The sequence below is a fragment of the Dendrobates tinctorius genome, unplaced genomic scaffold (assembly GCF_039654945.1).
Source record: "Dendrobates tinctorius isolate UK_male_01 unplaced genomic scaffold, ASM3965494v1 ptg000119l, whole genome shotgun sequence".
Lineage (NCBI taxonomy): Eukaryota > Metazoa > Chordata > Amphibia > Anura > Dendrobatidae > Dendrobates > Dendrobates tinctorius.
Genome location: NW_027361787.1, coordinates 114298 through 127214, shown reverse-complemented (window position 1 = coordinate 127214; position 12917 = coordinate 114298). Strand labels below are relative to the sequence as shown.

The following is a 12917-nucleotide window of genomic DNA, read 5'->3' as shown; positions in this document are numbered from 1 at the left end:
ACCCATCATACATATCCGCCATCCCATAGTCCCGTCATACATATTCGCCATCCCATAGTCCAGTGCCCATATACCCATCACACATCCTCCATCCCATAGGCCCGTGCCCATATACCCATCATACATATCCTCAATCCCATAGTCGAGTGCCCATATACCCATCACACATCCTCCATCCCATAGTCCCATGCCCATATCCCCATCATATATTCGCCATCCCATAGTCGAGTGCCCATATACCCATCACACATCCTTCATCTCATAGTCCCATGCCCATATACCCATCATACAAATCCTCCATCCCATAGTCCCGTGCCCATATACCCATCATACATATTCGCCATCCCATAGTCGAGTGCCCATATACCCATCATACATAACCGCCATCCCATAGTCCCGTGCCCATATACTCGTCATACACATCCTCCATCTCATAGTCCCGTGCCCACATACCCGTCATACATATCGTCCATCCCATAGTCCCGTGCCCATATACCCGTCATACATATCCTCCATCCCATAGTCCAGTGCCCATATACCCATCACACATGCTCCATCCCATAGTCAACCATTATGACATCATAATGAGCGGCGGCGGGGCTTGCAACCTATGATGATATCAGCGTCGCCATGGCAACCATTGTGACATCATAATGAGGGGCAGGGCTTGATACGCACCCACTGTTTCCCCAGTATGCAAAGAGGGGCATTATGACATCATAATGAGGGGCGGGGCTTGACGAGCGCACACTTTTTCCCCCGGTATGTAGATAGGGGCAAAATTGTTTGGTGAATTGGAACACGTGGGGTTAAAATTTCGCCTCACAACATAGCTTAGGACGCTCTCGGGGTCCAGACGTGTGACTGTGCCAAATTTTGTGGCTGTAGCTGCGACGGTGCGGATGCCTATCCCGGACATACACACACACACTTTGAGTTTTATATATTAGATTCTTCTGTGATGCGCTTCCTTCTTTTCTTATGTATCTGTCACCAGTAGTCAACAGTTACTGGATTTAGTCATAACTGACTGACGAAGCGGCGATACGCGTGGGGCCTCTTCCCACTCTCTCTTCTTGTCCCCCTCGGGACTTCTTGCCGCCCCCATGTCAGTGTCTGGCTTTCTCATTTTGGGTGATCATACTTTTATTTCATTATAGCATTCTCAGTCAGTTATGCCCATTTTTTGACGTCATCTGTATTGTTACAACTATTTTAGGGTGACTTCTTTGCATACATGCTTTGGTATATGTGGGAGTCTCTATTTTTTGACTGTTTATACCTGTGTAATGGGAAATGATGTTGATTAGTCGCATCCTGCATGTACCATCACCCATTCTGTTTATATTTGTATTTATATTTTCATTTATCATTATCACCGTATGACACATGTATTTTCTTTCTGCATATGCTGGGGGGCTGCCATTCACCCATTACATGGGTTGTATTTAAGGCTTATGGGCCTTTTGGGGAGTTTTAGGCTATTGGTTTGTTGTGTATTTTAAATGTTTTTAACGTTACCATGTCCATGATGAAATAAAGGTTTTTTCACTTTTTTATATACGGAGGTGTATACCGTGTTATTTGCCTTTTCTTTTTCTCCGTGTCTTTTGGCTTCATTAGTTTATAGGCTAGGTGTTGCACTCTATTTGGGATTATTATTGACATTAGTGTACCCTTTTTTGGTTAGCATTGGTCTCATACTATATACAAAGCGCTATGTGAGGGCTGATATTGAATATAGAGAGGATATGTGGGGGCTCATACTATATATAGAGAGGCTAGGTGGGTTCTTACAGTGTATGTGGAGGGGCTATGTAAGGGCTCATACTGTATGTAGGAAGCTAGGTGTGAGCTCTTACAGTATATAGAGGTATAAAGGGGGCTGTATATGGGTTCACATGGGATGTAGGGGGTGTCAGCATATTTAATTCTACTCAATATTAAGTTATACAATCATTATTAATATAAAGTAATAATTAATATGTTATGGTCTCTCATATAGCCCCTTGGGAAAACTAATAGCCCAATCCTGGTATATAGTAACATTGTCTATAGTGTCCTCCCCTATTTACTGGCCATTTATCCTACAGCAGCATGTCCACCTCCACATCCAACCATCCATATAATCTAATCTTCTGTAATACTGGGATATATGGGTTACTATTGTTGATTTATCACTGTTCACATCAGTGGAAACTACTCCGGAATTACAATGTATGGTAATAATGACATTGTTGCATTTTTTGAAAGTTTTAAGAGGTCAAGATGGATAATTAGAGTCAATTTCATTTATATGGTAATGAATGGGTTGTATGGCCTGCTCTGGTCTCTTTAAATAACTGCTGCTCCTGCTGCTGATGTCACGGAATGTTGAGGTTTCTGGCTCCGCCCCCTTGCCTTATGACATCACACACATTGTGTATGGAGCTGCAGAGCCAACATTCCGTCTGACAGTTGCAGACGGTGGAGAGAGCGGTAAGTCGGCTCTATGTCGTCTCTTGTTGTGTCCTTCATTCTCTTCTATCATCTATTTCTCATGTATTTTTTATTCATTATGGAGTCTTTATTCCATATAATACAAGCAGGTCCAAAATAATTAGTGAACCCCTCAGATTAGGAGCTGTCCAAGCATTACAGCTCTTCCACCAATAGTAAAGGGAGATGTATAGGGTGTGACGGGATTTATCTACAAGCCCAGAAATGACAGCGATTTACCGATTATCCATCACATGATTCTGGCTTCTGACTTTCTTGCTCATCAGCTCCATAGATTAGTTATAATTGAGAGAATCCCCTCAGCCAGAACTGGAACATGACGACTTCTCGATTTTTAGGCCATGTATTGTTAGAGAATCATCCAAATCTGGGAGATTAAAGTTATATCCTGTAAAGGGAACACATGTAACCAGGGTGGATTGATTTAAATCATGCCGATTTAAATCATGATTTAAATCACGATTTAAATCAAAAGATTTTTTTCTATTTAAATCGGATCGATTTAAATCATGATTTTAATCATGATTTAAATCACTGATTTAAATCAAAAGGTTTTTTTTTTTAATATAAATCACGATTAAAATGAGAAGTGAGAGCAGTGTGCATGTGCGCCCATAGTTACACGGACGAAACTAGGGGCAACGATCTAACGCCAGGGTGAGGGGGGGACCCCAAAGTAAGTAAAAATCTTTTTTGTTTTACTATATGGCAATAGGTAGGTGTTTAAAAGCAGCATGTCTTAATTGTATAAACTATTAATAGCCTCCACATTTTGTTCATACTGCCCCTTTAATTCCACACTTCTAGCTTGGTTTCAGTTTTGGTTTAGTTTCTTTTTCCCTGCATTCAGTTGACATGCCCAAACTTGTTGGATAGTCAGCAGTACTTGGCTCAGGCTGTAGTAACATCAGCAGTGCTTGGCTCAGGCTGTAGTAACAATCAAACTTCATAAGTGATCTGTGTGAGCCATGGCAGCAGGTCGTAAGAGAGACCCTATTTGGGTTCATTTTGTTGAGATGCCAGCAGCAGATCTTGGAAAGAAAGGTGCAAGAGCAAAGTGCAAATACTGTCAAAAGGATATCCAAGGACTTGTTTGCCGTTTGAAATCACATTATGAAAACTGCAACCAGAAGGGAAATGAAGATGTTGATAGTGATACAACTAATGTCAATGAACCCCCACAGCTTCTTATGCACCAGGAGCCTAGTACTAGTGGTAACTAAGTCTGGCAATTAATTTACAACCTATTTTTTTAACAGACATTTTACTGGGATGGTTAAAGTCTATGAAAAGAAAAATTTCTAGCACTGGTAGTTCTGGAGTATAGAATTTAAATTTATGTTAAGACAATATTTCACAGAAAATTAACGCTAAAGGACATGTGCACCTTTATTTTTTTAAGGTGCACATGTCCTCCCCCCGCAGCGCTCTTACCTCCGATCCCCGCAGCGCTGAGATCCGTGGCTTCGTTTTGACCGTCCGCCTCCCGTCCTCCGGTTGCGGCCTACTCGCAGTGATCCAGCGGCGTGACGTCAGCGGGCCGCACGCTCCATTGAAATGAATGGAGGCACGCTCGCGGACGGGCAGAACGAAGCCACGGATCCCCGCAGCGCTGACATCGGAGGTAAGAGAGCTGCGGGGGGAGGACATGTGCACACTGTGACTGGCTGCACCTTAAAAAATAAAGGTGCACATGTCCTTTAAGTAAAAATAAAGTGTGTATACGCTTATTTTTTTTTTATTGTAGGCTGCAATTCACTTTTGAAGTCTGCCAAATTGACCATTTTAAAAAAAAAACATTTTTAAAACTTTTGTGACATAATTTTTTTCAGTTGCTGAGGCTCTGATATTAGTTACCAGTATTACAGCAACCTCACCGGAAACCTTGAGTAGCATAACTTTTGAGACAGCCCTTATAGGACGAGGACCATTACATTGTTCAAAAAGTTTGTTTCAATATTTTCGTTATATTTCTTCAAATACGCAGTCGATTTATATTTTTAATTTCTGTGCTTTCAGGGTCAAATATGGCTTGTGCTGCACGTGACAATCAATATCTGGGTACAACTTCAACAAAGCAGCCCAAAAAAAAACTTTGCGTGCAAAGTGTAGAAAAATTCATCTTAAAGACTACGACGAGCCAGAAAGAACATTTTGATGAATTAATTGCTAAATTCATATTTGCAACCAATTCTTCTTTCCGACTAGTTGAGCACCCATTGTTTGTACAAATGATCGAAGGAATTAGACCAGGCTACAAACCACCAAGTAGATTTGATATCTCAGGAAAACATCTTCAGGCTGTATACGACATAGAAAGAGCGGCTTGTACAAAATATTTGAAAGACAAGGTTGTTAACATGAGCTTGGATGGTTGGAGCAACATCCACAACGACCCCATAATTTGCACTTGTGTCACAACAGAAGATGGTGAAACTTACCTTACAGACACAATCGACACATCTGGAAATTCACATACTGCTGAATATTTACTTGAAATTGCTAAGAACTCAATTCACCAATGCCAAGAACAGTTTGGATGTAAAGTAAGGAGCTTAGTTACTGATAACGCAAGCAATGTGGCAAAAATGCGAGCGGAACTGGCACAGGATGACACAAATGTCATTACATACGGTTGTTCTGCCCATTTGTTGCATCTTTTGGCAAAAGACCTGCATATTTTGGGTGTCAAGGAACATGTTGTAGAAATTGTTAAATATTTCCGCAATAATCATTTTGCACATGCAACCTACAAGGAAATGGGAGGACTGAAGTTGGTTCTACCACAAGATGTTAGATGGAATACCTTGGCTGACTGCTTGGAACTGTTTATTAACAACTGGTCAAAATTACTGTCCATTTGCGAAACACATCGGGATAAAATTGATGCTAATATACGAAGCAAAGTATTAAATCTTGGTGTGAAGAGAAATGCCGAGGACCTTTTGGAAAGGTTAAAGCCAATATCGATTGCGTTGGATAAAATGCAGAAAGATACTGCAACCATAGCTGATGCCACAGAAGTTTGGAAAGATTTAGAAGGTTCTCTAGATCTCTTGAACCTCTCAAACAATGTAAAGGTTGCAATACAGCACCGCAAGGACCAAGCATTAAAAGAAGAACACTATTTAGCCAATATCTTGCATCCCATCTACAGAGGGAAAAAATTATCTGAGGTGGAAATCAACTCTGCAATGGAGTGGCTCGCCAATACTAACCATGACATTGTGGCAACTGTGCTGAAATTGAAGTGTGAATCTGCACCATTTCAAAAATACATGTTTGCAGATAACGTCGTTAATGAACTAAAACCACTGGACTGGTGGAAGTCGCAATCACTTGTTCTTCCAGCAAAGATAATAAATCTAGCTACTCAGCTACTGACTGCATCGGCTTCATCCGCAGGAGTAGAGAGATTGTTTTCTTCATTTGGTTTTGTGCACACAACAGTCCGAAACCGCTTAGGATTAGGAACTGCTAAAGCAGGACAACTGGTTTTCCTATAAAAAGTCCTAAATAAACAGTAGGCTTAAAGGACTGATGTATTCACTGAAGATGTTTGCTTACTTCAAACGTTAGAGATAGGCTATTGTTAAAAAGTACTTACTCTCTGTAGTTCAATTCTGAGTGTTTAATAGTGCAAATAAAAATTATTAGGTTTCATAATCAACTGTTTTAATATTTTTATTTGTGTAAAACAATTAGATTTGCAAAAAGACAAAGTTTTGCTTGTGTACAACTTGATTAAAAAATCTGATTTAAATCAAATGATTTAAATCAAAAAAATCTGATTTAAATCAAAAAAATCTGATTTTTTTGATTTTTTTTAAAAAAATCAAGATTTTTATCCACCCTGCATGTAACATGAAGATAACTATGTAATTGTCGGATGTCATTGAGACATATAGTAATATACAGTCCAGATCAAAAATATAAATCCAACCAATATTGGGAAATCCTTGCACAACACCGATGTATATACATATTAGCTCCATATGCAGTAAAGCTAGTCAAATCTTCCCCCACATTGGAGGATTCATATCGTTTGATCTCTAGTATATTGGGCAAGGCGCTTCAATGGAAGTGAGGTTCTTGGCTCCGCCCACATTAGCTCTTATTTGTCATTTCACGGAATGTTTTGGTGGTTAGCTTTGCCCCCATAAGCTACTACTTGTGATGTCACCAAATGTTTTGGTTGTTGGCGTCACCTCCATTAGCTTCTACTTGTGATGTCACTAATGAGGATAGTAGCCCTTCAGAAGACAATGGCGCTTGACTGCCTGTTAGCAGTTGAAGGGGGCACTTGCGCTGTTATAGGTGAGCAATGCTGCTCCTAGAAGATGCACATGATTCAATAATGGATAAAGGAAAGGAGCTGCAGCAAAAAGCTGGAGATATATCCAAGGAAGGATGGAATCCCTTTTTCTGGATGGGGTCTATCAGAGTTGGGTTAAACAATTTACTCTCAACTTTTCAAAAGCCCACACAGTATTGGTAGTGATAGGATTGATGGTGTTGAGCTTGATTGCCTGGAAATTATTAATGTGATGTGATTCTCACTGCAGGAAATTAATTATATATTGGAGCCACTGGAAGACACAGGCGGAAGAGGGACACTGTGCATGAACAATATATGGATCCTTTGCAGCCCAATAACTCATCATAACGCCCAATTTCATCTGCTTTGGAGGTTGAAATGGGTCCCCTTACCTCTTGGCCCGTGGGCAATTTCACAATTTGTACCAATAACATGTCCAACCCTGTCCACCCCTGAATAGTACCATAGGAAGGATGACTACAGCTACAGAGGTGACCGTCTGATAGCCTAGGTCGACTACCCACCTCTCCTGAAGACCCTTTCAGCTTTTTGAGACTTGGGTGGAGGACATCATCTCTGAAAATAGGGTCCCACAGCTGTACCCCAACAGTTTGAGCAGACACTCCTAGATGAGTAAATAGCCTGAGATCAGAAGGGGCGCATAGCCCCTCACTGTGTCACTGAGGATGATAGCATTCTCCAGGGATTACTCTGGACTGTTTCTTGTGGTGGGATGCAGGTCTGGACAGCTGTCGTCATCCTATTAGATAGATAAGAATTAATATATGTGTGTTTATGCTTTAAAAGTAATCTGTCACCCCCCCCCCCCCCGAGACGTATATGACCTATTAATATGGGCATACAGGTAATAGAAATGTTACGTTAGACCTACCTGTATGCCTCATATTAATGGTCTTGTGGATATATTATGTCTTTATGCTAAAGATCAGCCCAATAACTCATCATAATGCATAATTGTATCTGCTTTGGAGGTGGAAATGGGTCCCCTTACCTCTTGGCCCGTGTGCAATTTCACAATTTGTACTAATAACATGTCCACCCCTGAATAGTACCATAGGAAGGATGACTACAGCTACAGAGATGACCGTCTGATAGGCTAGCTTGACTACCCACCTCTCCTGAAGACCCTTTTAGCTTTTTGAGACTTGGGTGGAGGACATCATCTCTGAAAATAGGGTCCCACAGCTGTACCCCAACAGTTTGAGCAGACACTCCTAGATGAGTAAATAGCCTGAGATCAGAAGGGGGCGCATAGCCCCTCACTGTGTCACTGAGGATGATAGCATTCTCCAGGGATTACTCTGGACTGTTTCTTGCGGTGGGATGCAGGTCTGGACGGCTGTCGTCATCATATTATATATATTCTTATCTATGTGTGTTTATGCTTTAAAGGTAATCTGTCACCCCCCGAGACGTATATGACCTATTAATTCGGGCATACAGGTAATAGAAATGTTAAGCTAGTCCTACCTGTATGCCTCATATTAATGGTCTTGTTATTGAGAAATGTTACATTTTTTTAACGTTAATGAGTTCTTCCAGGCACTGGGGCTTGCATTGCCTGGAAGAAATCCCTGCCTTCTCTCTTCATTGTAATACTAACACCCTCTCATGCACGGCAGTTTTGGCCCTGGAATCCCACTCCTGCGCCCTGCACTCCCCCAGAAATACATATCTCATCCTCCCTTCTATGGGTACTGCACTCAGGGATCTTCTGCACAGGTGCCGGCGCCTTCCGCTCCAGTAATCTCTGGTGTGAGCGCCGACAAGGTGCATGGCTGAGGCGCAGGATTCTGGGGCTATTACTGGCGCTGATGGGAGGAGGGTAGTATTGTAATGAGGAGAGGGGGCAGGGATTTCTTCCAGGCAGAGAATGCCCCGGAGCCTGGAAGAAATCATTAATGTAAAGACAGAATATAACATTTCTCCACAACAAGACCGTTAATATGAGGCATACAGGTAGGACTAGCACCTATTACCTGTGTGCCCATATTAATAGGTCATATATGACCTTGGCGGGGTGACAGTTTCCTTTTAATATAGATTGACTGAATACGTAGATGAAATGGCAACTGTAGGTAGCCAGGAATGGATGTCTGACATCCCATGATCTATGTAGACTAGCTACATACTTCATGTAGGCAGGGACAGGGCCGCCATCAGGGCATTACTGCCCTTACTAGTGTATGGTGCCCGGTGAGCAGGAACAAAGGTGGGGGGGGGGGGGGGGTCGGACCTACTTCAGTTCCTTAGATTGTGTGCAATACTCTTTGTTGTTTTTATATTATGTTTCTCTGATCTCACAAAATGACCTTATTTTCATTGTGTTATATGTTATTGTTATATGTGTTGTTTTTGTTTTGTCTGTTTTCTTTGTTTTCTCTTTTGTTATTGTCACTGTAATTTTGCACTTTATGTAATTGACCAAAGGATTTAACTAAATGACTCTTATGAAAATAGATTTAGTTAGCAAAATATTTAGTGGGAATGTGTTATGAAGCTTTTATGTTTTGGGCATTGTCCACTCTCTAGTTATCATTATTAACCAATGAGTATATTATTATTTATTATTATAGCACCAATTATTCCATGGCGCTTTACATGTGAGGAGGGGTATACCTAATAAAAACAAGTAGCCTAATCTTAAACAATACAAGTCACGACTGGCACAGGAGGAGCGAGGACCCTGCCCGCGAGGGCTCACAATCTACAATTATATGAGATGATTAAAAGGCATTTAGTGCAGAAATTCAGCATAGCCTATATTTCTATTTCCCATATTTCATATTTGTTGCTGTAATTCAAGAAAGGCCATATTAGTAAGAGCCCTATCATCTCAAACACATTCGTGACCAATAACCAGAACATGGCTAATCCTTTTAATCATAGTTAATAAAGTTTTGCAAGAAAGTATGTAACCCCTTATATCATAAAATAAACAGAAACAACTTTTCTAATAGACTGGCACTTCCAGAAGAGATCCCTTATTAGCAGTCACCTCATTATCATAACAAGCAGGATTACAATGAGAGATAACAGGGTACACCATTCCCAGTAGGTAATGTCACAGCTCACCTCTTCCCCCTTCCTGCACAATGACATCTGCATGAAATGTCACTAAACGTAAGAACATGAATAGAAAACTCTCCCAAGGAAATAGAGTCCCCTATAATGTGTTATGATATATATACACATGTAAATGTCCAATATCCATATCTCCAAACAGGCAAGAGAGCAGCTCCCATAAATGTTCAGGAAACAGCATACAATAATCTGCAATCAGAAATACAGATTATACAAAAAAGATTATAACAATAGGATTTCAATTAGTTTAAAAAATGTATGTGACACATTCCCTTAAAGAAAAACAAATAGAAAATATTCCTAATAAGATGATTGGATATTTTAAGAAACGTTTAATAGGTTAGAGTAGAGTAGGGCCCTGCCAGAAGAGTCTACCTTGTCGTGGTGGCAGGCTTAAAAAATCCGTTGGTCAAAATAAAAGCTGATGGTTATGTATGTGATACAGTTCCATGGGAACAGTTACTGTGTGATTGGTGAGGATGGGGTAGAAGAGTTTTTCCAGGAGTGGGTGGTGGGACTGTGGAAAGTTTGAGGGGTGTAGGTGGGGCTTGAGTGGAGGCAGAACTGAGGTGGAGCCTGGACGGAGTCTCAAGGGAGCCCAAAAATTTTGCCAGTATGGGGCCCTGAAATTCCTTTTGGCAGCCCTGATCAGGAACATAGCTTACATAATATGTGATGGTTTCATTATCACAATGGTGAGATAATGTGAAAGAAATGATAACTCCATTGTCTTACCCTTGATCTTAGTATCTCTCTTGGTACATGTATCAGAGATAGAATAACTGTTGTTGCTTTGCGATAGTTCCTTCTCCCATTTTCCTTTATTTTCCCTTGTTTCCCCTTTTTTTTTCCTTTTCTTTTATTTTGTTTAACTCTATTTTGTATAATAATTAGCGATGCCGGATGAACCCGGCCGGACGGAGCGCAAAGAGAGGGGAATGTAGATTTACAATCTTCTTTTATTAATGTAGTCCAATGTGATTAATATAAGAAGATTCTAAATCTACACTCCCCTCTCTTTGAGCTCCGTCCGACCGGGTTCATCCAGCATCGCAACCTCCTTCCTCTTTGGAGGCACCCGGCTGGAGCTGCATTGATCTCCCCAGAGAAGGCACGGCTGGCGCTCCTCTGTGACCGTCATTACCTGGATTGTATAATAATTAGGACATTTTCAATAAAAACAATTTGAACAGGATATAGAATATCTGCCTGGTAAAAAAATGCTTTTGTGACTCCTTCGTGAGCATCATGTGCTAGAGAAGAGCCCCGTCCGGCTGAGCCAAGGTGCAGGGTGATGATGGACTTTATCTGGTCACTTCACATTCTTCATGGTGCCCATCAGGAGGTGGCCAGTGGCTGTGATTTTTTTTCTCATGCTGAATTAGTATGAGATAGAGAGTACAGCTCTGCTCTGCCCCATGGTATAATATTGGGTCTAGCGCCATCTGATAAGACATCGGATAGTTCTCGACCATATCATATAGTTATGTGAACGAACTCTCATTGTAATAAACTAATTTTCTTTTCATTTGGAGCAGCTGTGATCATGTTGGCTTATTATCCCAAACAGGAGCCTCCGCTCAGGGCCGTGTTTAGAGTTTGTGCTGCCCTGGGCACTTTTAGTGCTGCCCCCCATTGATGAGGATGACTAATGCAGACACTGTTGTCAGGGACTTAGGCTACTGTCACATCAGCCATTTATGCCATTCGCGGCAGATCCGGCAAATGCTGTATTGCTGCAACGGAAAACAACGCTGCTAGCTGTGATTTTTTGTTTCACCGCAAGTTCAAAACCGCAAGTGCAGCACATGTTCGCAATTCCCACAGAACCCCTTTCTGCCATGTGACGTACTATCCCGTCCATGTGCCCTGGGACTTCATTCCCAGGGACGGGATAGTAGGTCACAGCGATCAGCGGCCCCCACGTGGTGAGCGCTGCTGATCGCGGCCGGGTGTCAGCTGATTATCACAGCTGACACCCGGCACAATGTGTCAGGGGTGGTCACGGACCGCCCCCGACACGTTAACCCCTTACACACTGCGATCAAACACAATCGCGGTGTACCGGGAGTTAAAGGGAAGCATCGGCAGGGAGGGGGCTCCCTCCGTGCTTCCCTGAGCCCCTCACAGCAGCGCAATGTGCAGCGCTGCTGCGGGGGGCTCTATCCCTGCAGGTCCCCGGATCCAAGATGGCGACGGGGACCTTTGGGGGCCTTCAGGGAGCCGGCTTCCTCAGTGCCTGCAAAGTGCAGGCATGAGGAAGTCTGCAGCACTGCCTGTGACAGATCGCTGATCTGTCACAGGACAGTGATGTCCCACCTGGGACAATGTAATAAAGTTAAAAAAAAAGGTGTAAAAATAATTTAAAAAAAAAATCGCTAAATAAATTTAAAAAAAAAAAATTCCCTAATAAATTCATTTTTTGGAAATAAAATAAACCCAAAACAATAAAAGTACACATATTTGGTATCGCCGCGTCCGGAACGACCCGCCCTATAAAACTATCCCACTAGTTAACCCCTTTAGCGAACCCCTTAAAAAATAAAAATAAAAAACTAAGCAAAAAATAATGATTTATCATACCGCCAAACAAAAAGTGCAATAACGTGCGATCAAAACGACGCATATAAATATCCATGGTACCGCTGAAAACATCATCTTGTCCCGCAAAAAACGAGCTGCCATACAGCATCATCAGCAAAAAAATAAAAGTTATAACTCGCAGAATAAAGCGATGCAAAAATATTTTTTATATAAAATTGTTTTCATTGCATAAAAGCGCCAAAACATAAAAAATGACATAAATGAGGTATCGCTGTAACCGTACTGACCCGAAGAATAAAACCGCTTTATCAATTTTACCGCACGTGGAACGGTGTAAACGCACGCCGAAAAGAAATTCATGAAACGCTGGTTTTAGTTCATTCTGCGTCACAAAAATCGGAATAAAAAGCGATCAAAAATTGTCACGTGCCCGAAAATGGCACCAATAAAA

At 41.6% G+C, this 12917-nt stretch overlaps 1 protein-coding gene across 1 annotated transcript; it reads left to right on the top strand.

Moving 5' to 3' along the window:
- The first annotated feature begins 3028 nt into the window (after window positions 1-3028).
- On the top strand, window positions 3029-7938 carry LOC141101518 (uncharacterized). Its single transcript, XM_073590646.1, has 3 exons — window positions 3029-3714; window positions 4519-5045; window positions 7888-7938. The coding sequence occupies exons 1-3, from the start codon at window positions 3468-3470 to the stop codon at window positions 7936-7938; spliced, it is 825 nt and encodes a 274-aa protein (XP_073446747.1). The 5' UTR covers window positions 3029-3467.
- The last annotated feature ends 4979 nt before the right edge of the window (window positions 7939-12917 follow it).

Excerpts from the sequence above, each read along its gene's own strand:
- LOC141101518 (XM_073590646.1), top strand. The coding sequence starts at position 3,468 with ATGGCAGCAGGTCGTAAGAGAGACCCTATTTGGGTTCATTTTGTTGAG. Across the intron at positions 3,715-4,518 it reads CCAGGAGCCTAGTACTAGTG|GGTCAAATATGGCTTGTGCT; the intron begins GTAACTAAGTCT and ends CTGTGCTTTCAG. Across the intron at positions 5,046-7,887 it reads AAGAACAGTTTGGATGTAAA|TACCATAGGAAGGATGACTA; the intron begins GTAAGGAGCTTA and ends ACCCCTGAATAG.